This window comes from Oncorhynchus keta, chromosome 20 (assembly GCF_023373465.1).
Source record: "Oncorhynchus keta strain PuntledgeMale-10-30-2019 chromosome 20, Oket_V2, whole genome shotgun sequence".
Classification (NCBI taxonomy): domain Eukaryota; kingdom Metazoa; phylum Chordata; class Actinopteri; order Salmoniformes; family Salmonidae; genus Oncorhynchus; species Oncorhynchus keta.
This window is the reverse complement of record NC_068440.1, coordinates 5,455,612-5,473,079: the sequence shown is the minus strand read 5'-3', so window position 1 is coordinate 5,473,079 and position 17,468 is coordinate 5,455,612. Positions and strand designations below refer to the sequence as shown.

At 43.7% G+C, this 17,468-nt stretch overlaps 1 protein-coding gene across 2 annotated transcripts in view; it reads left to right on the top strand.

Annotated features, from left to right (window-relative positions):
• LOC118399206 (angiopoietin-1-like) overlaps positions 1–17,468 on the top strand; it is a 56,445-nt gene that overhangs the window by 7,703 nt on the left and 31,274 nt on the right. For both annotated transcript variants that reach the window (XM_035795097.2, XM_035795096.2), the window contains exons 2-4: positions 14,164–14,319; positions 15,427–15,548; positions 16,782–17,014. In XM_035795097.2, coding sequence (XP_035650990.1) covers positions 14,164–14,319; positions 15,427–15,548; positions 16,782–17,014 — 511 coding nt within the window. The remainder of the gene's footprint in view (positions 1–14,163; positions 14,320–15,426; positions 15,549–16,781; positions 17,015–17,468) is intronic.

Here is a 17,468-nt window from a genome sequence, read left to right as displayed (position 1 = left end):
CGTAGGGAAAAGTTGCTTGGTGAATAATTCTTTGTAGTCCACAACTCATGATATATTAACATACGGTCTGGAACTGCACAACATGGTCGGCCACTCACGACTCCTCCCAGTGCGGTGGGTGGTTTTGTCTTGTGTGTGGGACGTGTTTGATTCCCAGGTTAACGGTTTAGAGCTGTGATCGGCGTGGCACCTCATCCACACCCCTCACACACACACACACACACACATACACAGACCCAACATAGGAACAGCTCTGGAGAATATCTTAACCCTGTCCAGCACTGTGTTTGCCTTGTCTGGGACCCAAGCCAGGTTTCTCACATTCCACACAATACCAGGGCTGTGGCTGGCAGAGCCAACTGGAGATGACTGGTGAAGATGTCGATAGTGTGCTTGCCCCCCTTCCCCTTTTCTTCCCTGTCACATCATTTTCGACCTCTGCTTAAAATAGGAGTCAAAGGTCAATCCACCTTACACCCTGACCTTTTAGAGAATAACTGTACTAAATGTAGCCTCAATTACCCTTATGATAGAGCCCTAGCAAGCTTTGTTGGGTCAGGATAAGACCGACCTCTTGTACTATGATACTGTAAGTGTTTCTAGTAAATTGCAGGGATAAAGGGATCGTTTCAACAAGAGGTGTAACTGTTGTCGAGGGTAGAAATTCAGTCACTACCAGACTGATGCGGACCACGACCAGAGAATCACTCAACAAGACAGCCCCAGAACACATGCCTGTAGCTGGAAAACGAATGGAGCTTTACGCCTGTTTACTCATAAATGGGTGCAGATGTTTGTTTGAGTGGACTTTACTGCCGGGGGAGCTGCAGGCTGGGGTTGCGGGGGTTAATCCTCAGAAGGTCTGGAGGGGTTGTGTTTGGATGGACTGGAGGAGCAGGGGATGAGATTCAGTCTGACTAATGGTGGTCCGTAGATGGTCAGGTGGGATCTGCCTCTGTAGGCCCCCAGAACTCATTCCTTGAGCTTGAAACAGTATGAATTAGGTTCTCAAACTTCTTAATGTGTAGTATTGTATGTCATAGTGTCAATCTGCATACTAATGTAGCGTTTTCTTTTGACTTTACTTTACCTTGTTACATTTTTTGACCTATTCTGGACATTTCAATAATGCTATATTGTAGGTGACTACTGGTAGTCACATTTTCCAATGTAAGAGGAATCAATAAAAACAATTGTGCTTTCAAATATTACATAATGATTTTGGAGTATTCTATAGCATACTATAATATGGTAACCATAGTTTAGGGGAAAGGATCCCTAAGGATCCTTAGGGGTTTAGGATTTGAGGATCCCTAAGCGTCCCTTATACTTCAGCTCAGCCGGGGGATGATGGTCTTTGGGGTGCGCTGGTTTCGATCATTTGATCTCTCCCCTGCTTGTCACTGTGTGTATACACACTTCTTTTTGCACTTCAGTCTGAGAAAGCAAAAATAAACAGAGGTCCAGCCAGATGAAAGCCTCGGGATAAGGCGACATTGTGCTGCGTATGCTCTGGTCCTCTGCTGCTCCGCTCGGGGGCCCTCTGAGGAGTCAGAGCTGGAAACTGGAAACCATTTATCCGGAGGCTGCATTCGTTGTAGCTGGGGATTTAAAAAAAGCTAATCTGAAAACAAGACTCCCTAAATTTTATCAGCATATCGATTGCGCAACTAGGGGTGGTAAAACCTTGGATCATTGTTACTCTAACTTCCGCGACGCATATAAGGCCCTGCCCCGCCCCCCTTTCGGAAAAGCTGACCACGACTCCATTTTGCTGATCCCTGCCTACAGGCAGAAACTCAAACAAGAGGCTCCCACGCTGAGGTCTGTCCAACGCTGGTCCGACCAAGCTGACTCCACACTCCAAGACTGCTTCCATCACGTGGACTGGGACATGTTTTCTTGTTGTATTGTTAGAGGCACAAGCATTTCGTCAGATAAAAAATATTGACGAATACGCTGATTCTGGTGTGGGGCATATGAGTTCATGAAAGTAGAACGTGCAGATTAGAGAAAAAAGTCGAAGATGTCGTTCCCATAGCAACGCTAAAAACATTCCCTAACCAGAAACCGTGGATTGATGGCAGCATTCGCGTGAAACTGAAAGCGCGAACCACTGCTTTTAATCAGGGCAAGGTGTCTGGTAACATGTCCGAATATAAACAATGCAGCTATTCCCTCCATAGCGGGAAGGGGGGCTATTAAACAAGCTAAGCTGATAGATGTGACACTGGCAGTGAGGGAACATAGTGGTTATTATTTTGTGATGAGAAAGGCTTACCATATTCACAAACTTTGAGATTGCACACATACCAACTTTATCATGAGGCAAACTAATTCCATCTATGTCTGAAATGTGCTGGCAGAGATAAAGATACCCCAAATGTTTGGATCGAATCACCCATGTCCCGTGGGTTGATATTCCTGTGTGTTCTACGGCTAGGAAGATTGAGACAGCAGTGCCGAAGGGTTTACTCAGCCATTAGCGGCCACGTTCCTACTTGGATGAAGCCCAGTGGAAACTTTCCCATGTTTGAGAGAATGACAAGCTCGATTCCTCGGAAAACTAGAGAACTAGGGGTCCAGTACGAGGGCAGTTGAATTTGTTGAGTTTGTTTTGTTGTTTTGGTTTCATTCCCATGTCTTGGATGAATGCATATGTTTCCTCTCCCATACGTCCAGATACACATCATTAATTGGGGTAATTAATTTCAAGGATTTGCGAAAATAGACATCCACACACAATCAAGGCTGCAAAATATTTATTTGCTCTCTTGATGAATTCACATGACTGATGCTAAGTGACCTGAGCTCAACAGAAGGAAGGAAAACAGCAATATATGGTTATTACTATAATATCATATAATTGAATTATATGATGAGTAATTAATAGAATACTACTGTTCCTTATCGAGTTTTTCAGACCGGGTGAAAATACTAATGTATTATACTATACATGGGGCAAGTATAGAAAACTCAGTAGTAAAGGATTTTGGAGATTCATCAGGGTGTTGCTACTGGAATATGGTCATATAAGATAGCCAAATAATCCTGGTCTAGACCAACTCTAAGAAATCATTTGCAGAATCTTGATTGTAATAACAAGCAAGCCTTCCACATCACAGCACCCGAATCTGAAAGAGAAATGTAAACATTTCTGTTGGACGAGATCCCTGCGGCCGTTCGGAGAGGAGAGCTGAAATTCAAAGCAAACACTTTCTCCGTCCCTCTTGTCATATTTCGAGTAAGTTCATGTTTACAAGACAGGATATCAAAAATTAATTGCTTCTTGGTTATGTTAACTTATTTTGGGCTTTCTTGTGAAATTGGCTCCTATCTTAAACTTTTTACCTGTCTGTCATTGTCTGTACATTTTTAGTAGCGTGTTACCTTGGTTGCCGAGGATTGTGTTTCGTTTAATACATGATATTGTTGAAGCCCTTGAATTGATGTGTGAGATCTCTCTGACATTGGTTAATTAATAATACATGTATAGTAGATGGATAGGCAAAGTATTCCAACCAGATAAATGATTCCAATCACATAAGAATTAATGTATCTGATGGATGAAGTAAGATCGAATTTCCCATAAAGAACAGAAAACTGTTGGCAGTCATGTTTAGATATAGTTTTACTTTTCTCAGGCTTTTTCCCATTTATAAACATTTGACCTTTTGTCTTTACAAACTTGTCTTTACAAACTTTTGAATCTTTAATCTAAATGTCAAGTTATGCAAAATATTACTGTCCAAGCATCGTCCATTTCAGCCGACCATTTCAAATATGTGAATCAAATCAAATCAAATCAAATGTATTTGTATAGCCCTTCCAGAGTATGACTGTGACAGTGAGTGGGTCCAGAGACATGTTGGACAAAACCCACTGAGTCGATGATGGCTCCGAAGGCCTTTTGGAGTGGGTCTGTGGACTTTTCCATGTGAATATTAAAGTCACCAAAGATTAGAATATTATCTGCTATGACTACAAGGTCCGATAGGAATTCAGGGAACTCAATGAGGAATGCTGTACATTGCGCAGGAGGCCTGTAAACAGTAGCTATAAAAAGTGATTAGGGAGTAGGCTGCATAGATTTCATGACTAGAAGCTCAAAACCCGAAAAAAATATTTTTGTTTTTGTAAATTGAAATTTGCTATCGTAAATTTTAGCAACACCTACGCCTTTACTGGATGCACGGGGGATATGGTCAGTCAGGCCAATCACATCAAGATTATGATCAGTGATTAGTTAGTTAATTGACTATAATTTACCTCTTTCCTTACAAGGCTTCAGTGATGAGTCAAAGCACCGGACCTCCATTTCAGCCGACCATTTCAAATATTTACCTCTTTCCTAACAAGGCTTCAGTGATGAGTCAAAGCACCGGACCTCTATCCCAGCTGACCCATTTATCGATCCTCCTTCTGTCACGTTAAGGCAGAGGACGAGAGAGAGGATGAGAGAGGATGAGAGAGAGAGAGAGAGAGAAGTCAATTAAATTGGAAGATCTGCATTTGCCCAAAAGCATAAAAATAGGAGCCAGTTGGAATTTGGAAGTCCTTATTTTCCTTACTGCACAATACTCTAAATCAGATAGATTTTAGGGAGTTTTGGAAACAAAAGAAAACGCCAAGTCTTTAGAGTTTTCACCAGTGGGCACTCTTCTCACTTTTGTCAATTTGTTGAGCCTAGGAGCTTTTGATGGACAGAAAGTGGTGTATTGGCTCTACTTGCCAAATGATTTTGGGCACTGGTTTTATATGCAATGATTTGGGTTGGAGATGGTTGGTTTGGTTTCAGGTTGTGTACACAAGACTAACTATGTCCTTGGAAAAGGATAACAGAATGAAATCAACACAACAGCACTCTGACAGAAACAGAGAGGACAGCTTTGGGTCCTGGCAGTGGACTGGTTGGATTAGAGTGTGATTCCCATTGGACTCTGGTCAAAAGTAGTGCACTACAGTATATAGGGAATAGGGAGCAATTTCGTTTTGGTACATGGCAGTCACACTCTGTCCATGGACCAGTTAAGCCCTGGAATCAGCACCCAGCCGGGCTTCAATAATGAGTCATAGCACTGGACCTCCATTCCAGCCGGCCAGGGGCCTATTGATCGATCCCCATTCTGCCACGTTGAGAGAGAGAGAGAGAGAGAGAGAGAGAGAGAGAGAGAGAGAGAGAGAGAGAGAGAGAGAGAGAGAGAGAGAGAGAGAGAGAGAGAGAGAGAGAGAGAGAGAGCTGTCAGGGTAGAGGTTGTAGAAGGTAACTTTGATTTCAGCCTGAGTTGCTCTCCTAATTCGTATCCTCTCTTGGTCTCACTCACTGTCTCAAAGTGACTTATATACAAACAACCCACTACATTTTGGCTGAAGCTGGGGCAATGAGACAATGAGTTATATTCTATATGTATGCTGTTTGTAAAGAATTATATGCAACCTCAATTTAAGCAACCCATTAAAGTCCTGGGCATTGAGTGAATTATAACCACAGGTTTCAGAGAACGTATTAAATCCCCCCTTCACTGTCCTTTGGCGATAAGAAGGCGTTAGCACATTTGCTGGCATCATTCTCAAGGTGCCCTGTGCTGTAGTGTGAGGTGCTAATCGACAGTAATAGCTCCTTTACCGTATCCACTTGAGGCTTCTCAGATGGTTGGGGCCCGTCATTGGGAAATGCAACCCAGACACCCATTATCCAGAGATAAGCTAGGCTACAACAGAGCACAAACGGTATGTTATAAACTGGGTGGTTTGAGCCCTAAATGCTGATTGGCTGACAGCCGTTGTGTAACAGACCGTATACCACGGGTATGACAAAACATTTGTTTTTACTGCTCTAATTACGTTGGTAAGCAGTTTATAGTCGCAATAAGGCACCTCGGGGGTTTGTGGTATACCTCAGGGGTTTGTGGTAAGGGCTGTATCCAGGCACTCCGCGTTGCGTCATGCATAAGAACAGCACCCTTAGACGTGGTTTATTGGGCTTATACCACAACCCCTCGAACCTTATTGCGTAAATATACCACGGCTGTCAGCCAATCAGCATTCAGGGCTCAAGCCACCCAGTTTATAAAGGGAAATCATGCACACTCTAGAATGCCCTTCAAGCCAATCAGAAAGGAGTATTCAACAATGCCATGGTATAAGTAAGCAACAAGCGATGCGTAAATCAATCACACAACCTTTACCACCTTTCTACTCATGGCTCTGATAATGATCCGCAGTCCAGGTAAGAGGTTAAACCTGACACCACAGTTATGGTTAACCTTGATGGATTTGGAGTGACCCTCAGCCAATGGGCTGCGTGTGGAGTTTAACCAAGTCCTCCAGCTGCTGCTAAGCCAAGCTGAACTGGTTCCCCTGACTCAGATAATAGCCCATATTCCTCTCTAACAAACGTGAATTTCGATCAAAGAAACAGAGTGATTCATTGGCCTAAAGCTATTTGTATTTGTCCGCTGTATTTAGATGGAACATATATTCAAATTTTTTTTTGTTTGTTTCCATTCAAATGACATTGCATTGTTTCAGATTGAATTTGAGTGCATTTTTTCGGATGACTTGTGTTTTTGTGTCTGGTCAGATGTCATGAAAATCTGACTTTGGCATTTAACCAACCCACATGAGAGTGGAGCACACCAGCACTGCATGCATAGCATGCACTTCAATGTATTTCATCATCGCTTTCCCAATTCCCCTCAAGGGTATGCCTCTCTACTCACTTTCTACCACTGAAGGACACTATTTGCTTTCTCCTGATTTCTAATCCTCTGCTGCTCACTGTCTGGAAAAGCACAGGGGAATAACTTAACACCCACATTGGGCTACTTTGCTTCTTCCCATGTGGTATTTTTACATGATGGGCCGTGTTTGTGTAATCTTGTTTCTCCTTGGTACTTTCCGTTTTATGACCCTCGCCAGATTGAGTCCTGGGTCAGGCACATTCCCTGGGAGACTGGCCATATGTCGATGAGCGCTGAGCTTAAGTTTCTGGAGGGCCACCGGCGTCACTTCCACCGGGGTCTCTCAAGGTGACTTACGCAGGGTGCAAGCAAGGCATGTCAGACAACTATTTACACCGATTCGTTTTAAGGGATTGGCAAACTGCTATAAAAAGTACAAGCTGCTTGTGAAGCATTTGAAGAGTACTACAGTGTATCACCATTAAAAGGCACAGGTCTCCAAAGAGAAATACTTGCCATCCAAGTCGTGCCACGAGCCTGAGGTTATCGATTCAGACTGTTTCAATACGTTATAATATCGGTGTTTCCGAACCATGTAGGTTCCAGACTCGTCATGTACTTTCCAAACTCCTGTACCCTAGTGTGACACTTAAATCAGTCTGTTGTACTTCACAGCCAAAGGGAGCTCCGTTGTATCTGAAAGTGGGCCTGAAACAACGCTACACTTAGCTTTTATATGAATGCCGAGACAGGGATATTGCACTGAACGACTATTTCCACGTGGCAGACATTTGCTGATGGCTGATGGGTAGAAAGATGTCACACTGTATGTTCACGAAACGTTGAAATCCATCCTTTATATAGGCAAGCAATATGACAGTTGAGTATCTTTTATATATGCCAATCTTTTGAATATGTTATACACATTAAAGTGATTTCTCTCTCCCAGCTTCAGCCCTTTATACCCCAAGATAATTCTAGAATGCTACTGTAGATTACTGGGAATTTTCATAATAAAGCTAATTTTCTCACACATTTCAAATAAACAGACATAAAGTCGCTCAAAAACAAAGTACAAATGACAATTACAAGTTAACTTAGTTTTAAAGAGCACAGCCTCTTCTTTAATATGACACCACATTAGTGTCAATAGCAATAACAGTAATTTTGTCTTCCATTGTGTAAAGACTGTTACGTCTCTCGTCGGAAGGCATGGACCAAAGCGCAGCGTGGTAAGTGTTCATGATATTTATTGATCAAAACACTCGAACAAAAAAACAAAGTGAAAAAACGAAACAGTTCTCTAAGGCAAATAAACTATACAGAAAACAACGACCCACAAAACACAGGTGGGAAAAAGGCTACCTAAGTATGATTCCCAATCAGAGACAACGATAGACAGCTGCCTCTGAGTGGGAACCACACTCGGCCAAAAACAAAGAAATAGAAAACATAGCAATAAAGAAACTAGAATGCCCACCCTAGTCACACCCTGGCCTAACCAAAATAGAGAATAAAAGCCTCTATGGCCAGTTGGTGACAAAGACACTCACTATCAAAAAAACATTAACACTGAACACAACAACAAAAAGTATTTAAAATTGTAGTAAATTTGACTAAATTACTCACTTAAAATGTACCAAGTATAATATATAATACTTATAAATATTATTTACATATCTAAACTACGACCAGAGGACGATATTCAGAAAGTATTTCAAAACCCACACAAAGTAGGCTAGTGGAATGACAACATTTCTTACTTCTGCAACAATGTAAAAATTCAAACAACTATTCAGAGACCATTTCAAAAATATATGTAACCTCTCTCAATAAGATTTAGTACAGACCAGGCCTGACACAAAATGTAGAAATAGTAGCCTACTTTGACAACAATTCAGTGAATGCAGTATTAGATAGAGACAGACAAAGAGAGACACTACAAAACACAACAACTGTTCCGAGATTTGTAGGACAAATTCATATTTCACACTGTCACTTTAGTGGTTGCATTTAGCCTACAACATGTCATGGAACTTCTGGAAGTACTGCCCCATCCTGCAAAGCGGCACAGAACACGTAGAGCACCCAAAGGAGGTTTCTACACATCTCCCACTCTTTGCCCTGCGTCCACTCCGGATGCACACCAAACACCCCCCCAGGCGCCCTTCAAACTTCACCTGCTTTCAAATGAGTTACAACTCAGTCCACACGCCCTGGTGCCACAGTCTTGGCTCCCCTCTTCCTGCCACTGTAGCCATATCACAAAGTGAATGGACAAACTGCATTTTGAATGCCTTCAGGGACCAGTGCCTGCGGTTTCTGGGAAGGGGCCTTTGCAGGTTCCCCCACACAATATATGCATTTACGGTGACAATGTTGAGCATCCCCCGAAACACATACTTCCACTATTTTCTGCCTGGTGCGTCCAACATTGTAATAGCTCCTAAATTGGTCAACATTGTCAACCCCACCTATTTTCTTGTTGTAATCCATTACAAGCTCTGTTCCTCACACCTCCAAAACCCTTACCACTTTTACTTTAGGCCCAGGCTGTGTGGTACTATGGTGAATGGTGGGGCAGACACACGCCATGGAAGGCTTCCCTCTCGGATGTGTTCTCCCTCTTCCCCTCCCTCTTCTTCCTCCTCTCGCTCGGCTTTGTCCTCTCCCTCCTATTTTTCCTCCTCCTCTCCCTCCCACTCCACTCATTTCTCCCTCTTCTTCACTCTCCTATTCCACTCTCCCTCCAATCTTCTCTCCTTCACTCTCCCTCCTCTCGCTCTCTCCCTCCACTCTTCTCTCACTCCCCTCCTTGCTCCACATCTCTCTCCCTCCACTCTTCTCTCACTCCCCTCCTTGCTCCACATCTCTCTCCCTCCACTCTTCTCTCACTCCCCTCCTTGCTCCACATCTCTCTCCCTCCACTCTCCTCTCCTTCACTCTCCCTTCCTCTCTCCCTCCTCTCGCTCTCTCCCTCCACTCTTCTCTCACTCCCCTCCTTGCTCCACATCTCTCTCCCTCCACTCTCCTCTCCTTCACTCTCCCTTCCTCTCCCTCCTCTCGCTCTCTCCCTCCACTCTTCTCTCATTCCCCTCCTTGCTCCACATCTCTCTCCCTCCACTCTCCTCTCCTTCACTCTCCCTTCCTCTCTCCCTCCTCTCGCTCTCTCCCTCCACTCTTCTCTCACCCCTCCTTGCTCCACATCTCTCTCCCTCCACTCTTCTCTCACTCCCCTCCTTGCTCCACATCTCTCTCCCTCCACTCTTCTCTCACTCCCCTCCTTGCTCCACATCTCTCTCCCACCTCTCGCTCTCTCTCTCCATTCTTCTCTCATTCCCCTCCTTGCTCCACATCTCTCTCCCTCCACTCTTCTCTCACTCCCCTCCTTGCTCCACATCTCTCTCCCTCCACTCTTCTCTCACTCCCCTCCTTGCTCCACATCTCTCTCCCTCCACTCTTCTCTCACTCCCCTCCTTGCTCCACATCTCTCTCCCTCCACTCTTCTCTCATTCCCCTCCTTGCTCCACATCTCTCTCCCTCCACTCTTCTCTCATTCCCCTCCTTGCTCCACATCTCTCTCCCTCCACTCTTCTCTCATTCCCTCCTTGCTCCACATCTCTCTCCCTCCACTCTTCTCTCACTCCCCTCTTTGCTCCACATCTCTCTCCCTCCACTCTTCTCTCACTCCCCTCCTTGCTCCACATCTCTCTCCCTCCACTCTTCTCTCACTCCCCTCCTTGCTCCACATCTCTCTCCCTCCACTCTTCTCTCACTCCCCTCCTTGCTCCACATCTCTCTCCCTCCACTCTTCTCTAACTCCTATTCGTCCCTGCCTTTTGCTCCAGAGCCCTGACTCTCCACATCACTTCCTTCGCTTTCACTGACCTTGAGGAACAGAGGAACAGAGGGAGAGGAGAGGAGCAACAAATAGGATACAATTGTGGTCAGGAACATAAACTTTCTCTTTCCCCTCACACTGCCTCTCTCTTCCTCCCTCTCTTTCTGTTTTTCAACTATACACATACTCTCTTCCTAATAAGGAGTTTCCATAATAAATTCACTTCTCTCTCTCTCTCTCTCTCTCTCTCTCTCTCTCTCTCTCTCTCTCTCTCTCTCTCTCTCTCTCTCTCTCCTCTCTCTCTCCCTCTCTCTCTCTCTCTCTCTCTCTCTCTCTCTCTCTCTCTCTCTCTCTCTCTCTCCAATCAACTCTTGCTTTCTTGCCCGACAGACTAACTACAGAGTTCGCCAATGTTAGCTGATTAGTTACGAAGCTGGGACAGATTCCAAATGAATTGCATTGGTAGAAACAGGATAGAACAAGCAACTTGTTAGCTGGTTATGTAAACAATTAGAAACTGGGTGGTTCGAGCCCTGAATGCTGATCGGCTGACAGCCGTGATATATCAGACCGTATACGGGTATGACAAAACATGTATTTTTACTGCTCTAATTACATTGGTAACCAGTTTATAATAGCAATAAGGCACCAAGGGGGTTTGTGGCATATGGCCAATATATCACGGCTAAGGGCTGTGTCCAGGCACTGAGAACAGCCCTTAGCCGTCGTACATTGGCCATATAACACCCCCCCACTCGTGCCTTATTGCTTAAATATCCAACTCATCATATGAGCTCCGCTGAAGAGGCATTTACTACCCTAACACGACAGCTAAGCTGTCAAATAATAGGAAAACAAGGCAATGTATAGCCTATAAATATCTGCACCTAGACAACATGACAACCCATGACAACCCATGTACTTGCTAGCAACAGATTGTTAGCAAGTACATTTTGCACTATTGACACAGATATTACTGTTGGAAAAACAAGGCCATTGGCGCCGCTATAGTAATTTAACTGTGGGAATTCTGTGGGAATTCTGTGGGAATTTAACTGTGGGAATTCAAATATGTTCGTTTTGTGCACATTACAAACCATAATTGAGACACACATAATACTCTTTTATACCTTACAGTCTTTAAAGTTGAAACTTCTACAGTTTATAGCCCTTCACAAACATACTGTACCTGTATATGGGTTGAAAATGGCAGATTTGGGCACTGATAAGAGCCTGTACAGTAATACTCTATAAATTATGTCAGCGCTCAGGCTCTGAGCTTTACAGGGCTTTATGGTCTTTGACTGAAAGCCATTCTGAATTTGAGCACCGCATGGGACAAGAATTGCCCCCTCTAATTGCACAACCTTTGCACATGTTGCGTTGTCTCAGTGAGGGAAATGCTGTAAATGAAGAGAACTCGATGTATTTTGAAAGACGAGACGTTGACGATTATAATAAATACCACTTTGATGTCATACAAGGAAGTCCAAATGTGCAAATGTTCACATTTCCATATCATAAAACTCATGTCATATACAGTGTCCATGTTTATGATCACTATTTTTGATGTACAGTTACGAGACGACACGGGTTGTTCTGAACAGAACGAGCCCATGTTTTGTCTATTGTAAAAATGTGCCGCAGGAACACTCACCTGGATGCACGCATGACTCCTTTTTCTATGCGTACCAAACATGACGATGCGTTTCTCTGAATTGCCCTGTGAATGCCTACTACTGTACGATGATATTTTATAACTTAGCTAGTCATTTTGGCAATAGAACAAATCCCTCAGATGATGCCCACCTGACCCAGATTGCGATTTATAATCGGCCGTTTTTAGATCGCGTGAAAACAACAGTTATTGTGTGATGGCGGAGATACGGGGTTGTGTTCCGAGAGAGAAAAAAACTACTACAAGTGTGCTTGCTCTAGTTTCTCAATGCCACAGCTAGGAGAGCTATAAAAAAAAAAAAAAAAAAACGTATGATTTAAGATTCTTCTTTGAGTCATAAAAGCGCATTGAAATGACTTTGTGCCCACTTTGGAGAGGTGTGTCATGTGGCCGCTTGGAGACACCAGATAGTCCTTTCACGTGTTGTGTAGCACCTCACCTCACACGTTCCAGGAATGTTCGCATCATGTTACGGACGGTATCGAGAGTGTTTTCAGGTTGCGCTATCAACAAACGCAAGCGAAGCGTACAGTAGATGTCGAATGAACATAAAATCAACAGTGTAACGTTTGGATTCAGTCTCGTGCCGAGGTGAACTGTTTCCACAATCTCCAAATGGTTCCCTTTCAAATTGCTACCATGCGTGTACATATGCATTTCATGTTTCTTCTTCACGAAGCATTGAAATGTATCCATAGATGTTCATTCCCACAACGGGTAAAGGGTTAATGACGAAACTTCTACGGTCTTCAAAGTTTAAACTCTCACTCACGCACTAGCTGTAATGGGCATGGAAGCCAACATAAGGTCTGAGCATGAAAGTCTAGACTATCCCAGTGCCCGTGTTTTCTAGAATAGGACTAAGGGCCTTTTAACGTGAGTCATTCAGGCCCCTGGAGGCCACACATTTAAGGTTCCTTTAACCATGTCGTCATAGGGTATCATCGGACATCACGGCTAATCTGAAAAAAGAAACAATCTGTGTTTTCCGAGTGATGGAAAAATGAAGCGAGAGACTTTGATGTCCCAAATGCTTTCTTTAAGAGTCTCACAGCAACAACATAAATCCTTCACACTCGAGTGAGTAGTGGAGTTTGGCCGGTGACGCCTCCGTGTGTGCTGTTCTTCTCGTTCAACGAAGTGTATGTGTCCCCGGAACAGTTGCCGAGTAAGGACATCAGTGCATGCGACACTGCAATGTTTGTAAAACTGGCTGGTGCGTTTCTGAAAATACCCTACTAGATAGTGAGCTCCGAAAGGCCACTGTCAGATTGACCAAATCAAACAGGCCATCTAGATTATTCATGAATGTTTTCAAAAGTGTCAGTGCAGATGGTGAAACGTAACAGGCCGAACATCACCGCAGGTGCATGAACTGACGTTGATTGAAACCCTGTCCCCGCCCGTTCACTTATGGGGGATGAAAGCGTGCTCTCAAGATAAGCACCAGTGAGTATCTGGCCATCTCTGTCTCTTCCTTCCCTGGCTAATGACCTACATCTGGATCCACCTATATCCTGAAGCTCATTCTTCACTTTGTGATTCCCCAAAGAAGAGGTTTTGTGTTAGAATAATGTGGTGGAACGACAGAATCAACTCAGTTGATCTATGACACGGAGATACTGATGAGAAGGCCTTAGAAATGTCCATGTGAGTGAGGGGAATGTTACAATGATTAGAGAATGTATGAGATTTGAAGCTTGATCAATGTGGATAGGAGCCATTTGTCAGGCATGTTCTCTCTTTCAACTGTAAAGTGATTGAATGTCGTCTCTCAACTGTCACTGTTTTCAAACGTATCTCCTATTTTGTTGTGTCTGCATGATTTACAGCGTCTGTTTATCCTCTACCACTTTCCTTTTTCAACATACCCCAGTTTTGTTGAGTCTGCATTATGGGCCGTCTGTTGTAGTCTGTTTCATGCTCTGTGTCTCATCCATCCTCTCATAATCTATCTTCAGATTGAAAACGACATAAAGGAGAGCATGAAGACAGAGATGGCCCAGTTGCAGCAGAGTGCCGTTCACAACCACACGGCCGCCATGTTGGAGATGGGCACCAACCTCTTGTCCCAGACGGCCGAGCAGACCCGCAAGCTAACGGATGTAGAGACGCAGGTACTATATCCCCTAAGCTCCTCGCACTCCTGCCGGGAACAATCTCACGCACCATAGACTCAGCTATTCCACATTAAACCACCCCCAAAAAAAGCAAAAGGGGGAACTGGCCAAAGAAAATATGGATGACATGTAAATACCTATGCTCTCTTCATAAAAATGGTAAAACATTTAAAAAGTTATCAATTTTAGATAAAACTATACTAAATATAATCACGTCACCAAATAATTGATTAAAACACACTATTTTGCAGTAGCCTCAACAGCCCTTTGTAGGGTAGCGCCATGGTGTACTGTAGCCGGAGGACAGCTAGCTTCTGTCCTCCTCTGGGTACATTGACTTCCACCCAAAGTTATCAAATTATTATTACAGTACTGAATAAGCATAAGCTACAGCTAGCTAGCACTGCAGTGCATACAATGTGGTGAGTAGTTGACTCAAAGAGAGAGAAAGACAATAGTTGAACAGTTTTGAACAAATGCATTTCTTCCAAAATGAACGAGAAGCAAGAGAGAAACACGACGTGGCTGTGTGTTTACGCGTGATCAAAGGGTTTATGCATTTTCCCGTTTCTGTTGAAAAATAGAATAGAAACTATTGTTTGTGTCACTGTCTGTCACCTCAAATGTGTCTCTCAACCTGTGTCCGTTGTAGCAAACCTCATGATGGGTAGAAGGAAAAATTTGAGTATCATGTAGTAGCCTAAACCCGACGCAGATACATTGAACTGGGAGAATGGAATATGAATGACAGTTATCCGACATGTTGTAATATAAATAAGGCCATGCTCATGAAAAAAAGAATCATCCTCCCTCATCTTAAACGGCACTGACCGCCACTGGCGCCTATGTTTAGGTTTCAACTTCTCGTGATACTTGGGGAGCTTAAGAAGGAAGGGGACAAAAGTGGTACTTGTGGGGGTAGGTTTTGATAAGCAAAATCACTGAGTATTACCATGTGTCAGAACAACCTCTCTTCATGCAAAACCTATACTTTATTACCTCTTCCTAAAGAGGAGCTGATGATTTACATCTTACCTACATTTTGTTTTGCTTGAACATCTCTAGAAGGCAGGGTACCGCTAACCTATTTCTGCCTTGGGGCAGGTTCTGAACCAAACCTCCAGACTAGAGATTCAACTGCTTGAGAACTCCCTGTCCACCAACAAGCTGGAGAAGCAGCTCATGGTGCAGACCAACGAGATCAGAAAGCTCCACGACAAGAACGGGTAAACTCACAGGCCACTAACACAATGTGAAACATCATTTAAAGACATCATGCCCTTCATGACTCCAGACACAAACGCATGTATAGACAGATCAACTCAATGTGCAACAAGACACCCAATCCCGTGAAGTATAACAGTATGAAGTCCATGAGTCTATGAGTCCATATTTTCCTAGATGGTCTTTGAAATCTGCACTTTAATGATGTTGCAATGGGAGTAATCGAATGTGGCTTTTGGATGGCTTTTCAGAGTCCAGTTTGTCCAGTTTGTCTCTCATCGTCTGCTTAAAAGCTCCCTCCCATCCCCAGTGTTTACTGTAAATACAGTAACACAGCTGTACTGAATTCTTCCATTCATAAAAATATATATATACTGATTCCTATATTTGAGAGCTGCGCTCAAGGTTTATAGATGTGGGTTCCACATGAGGTTGGTGGCGCCTTAATTGGGGAGGATGGGCTCGTGGTAATGGCTGGTAATTGCCTCCGTTCCAGCCATTATTATGAGCCGTCCTCCAAGAGTAGCCTCCACAGAGGATTCCTTTACTGGGAGCAATTTTCAAAGATTGCGCAATTATGAAATCACCTCCCATTTAAACATTTTATTTTATTCATCAATGTAATGCAAGCGGAGTAGTTCTGAATTTGTTCATCAATATGACGTCAGCCTGTATCATCTTTCAGACGATATAATCTTTCAGACTATATCATTTTTCAGACATTATTTATCTAATGGAAGACCATAGGATACGGTTAGAGCTTAAATTAGTCTGCAAAGTTTCTGATGAAATGTTTGTATATGTGTTCATTGTCTGTGTGCAACTCATGGTGACTGAATGCGCTGACATAAAGAATTGCATTGCTATTATGTCTGGGCGTAATGTATATAGTTGGGTTTCCATAACACATGTTGCCACGGCTACAGTTCAGCACATGTTTTAGGGTCGGGAGAAGGGGATATGCCGGAAGCGGATTTGGTCTGATAATTCACTTGCTTGATCCATCAAAAGAAGGCAGGTAGAAAATAACTTAGAAAGTGATGGAATTCTACTGTTTTTGACAAGCACAAAGAAATACCTGTAATTATTTGGTAACTGTTATGTAACTACCATACAACTATGTAAGCAGCAAATCACGAACAGAGGACTAATCCGAAAGTTGGTTATAGCTTCAGTTTACAGTCATCTATAAACTAAAGCTATAGGTCTAACAAACCTTCCTTCCGTCTCCCAAGGTTCATGGAGCAGAAGATGCAGGAGATGGAGTCTCGTCACCGGGAGGAGCTGGGGACGCTGCGGGAGGAGAAGGGAAGCCTGCAGGCTCTGGTGGGGAAACAGAGTGGGGTGATCCGTGAGCTGGAGACCCAGCTCACCAGGGCCACGGGCAACAGCACCGCCATGCAGAGGCAGCAGCAGGAAATGATGGACACAGTGCACAACCTCATCAGCCTCTGCAACAAGGACGGAGGTATAGTAGCTAAGGGTCTCGTGTTGACAGACTTCACACTGTATTGTCCTCCAAGAAGATGCCTAGTTGGGAGCTACACCCCGAAGAGAAAAGTCAAAACATGTGCATGTGTGTTATTACAGGTGCAAGATATTTAAAAAATTGATATGTTATTTAAAAGAAGGTGCATGGAAACTGTTTGGGCTCCCAAAGATGAGAGAGAGGAAGGAGCTGCCATGATGCTAATACGATAAACATGGTTCCATACAGAGAGGCACAGTGATGCCCTTAACCTCTGCTCAAGGGGGAAGCCAAAGTGGTCACTCATCACTCTAGTTGCTCTGTGTGGTGCTCTCGTTACGGTAATGGTTTATCACGCTTCACCGTGACAGCCTAGGCTGTGGTTACCGCTTGAGTGAAATGTCAAACAGCCACCATTTTGAGTAATCAACTCTTTTTCTTCGTTCGTGTCTCC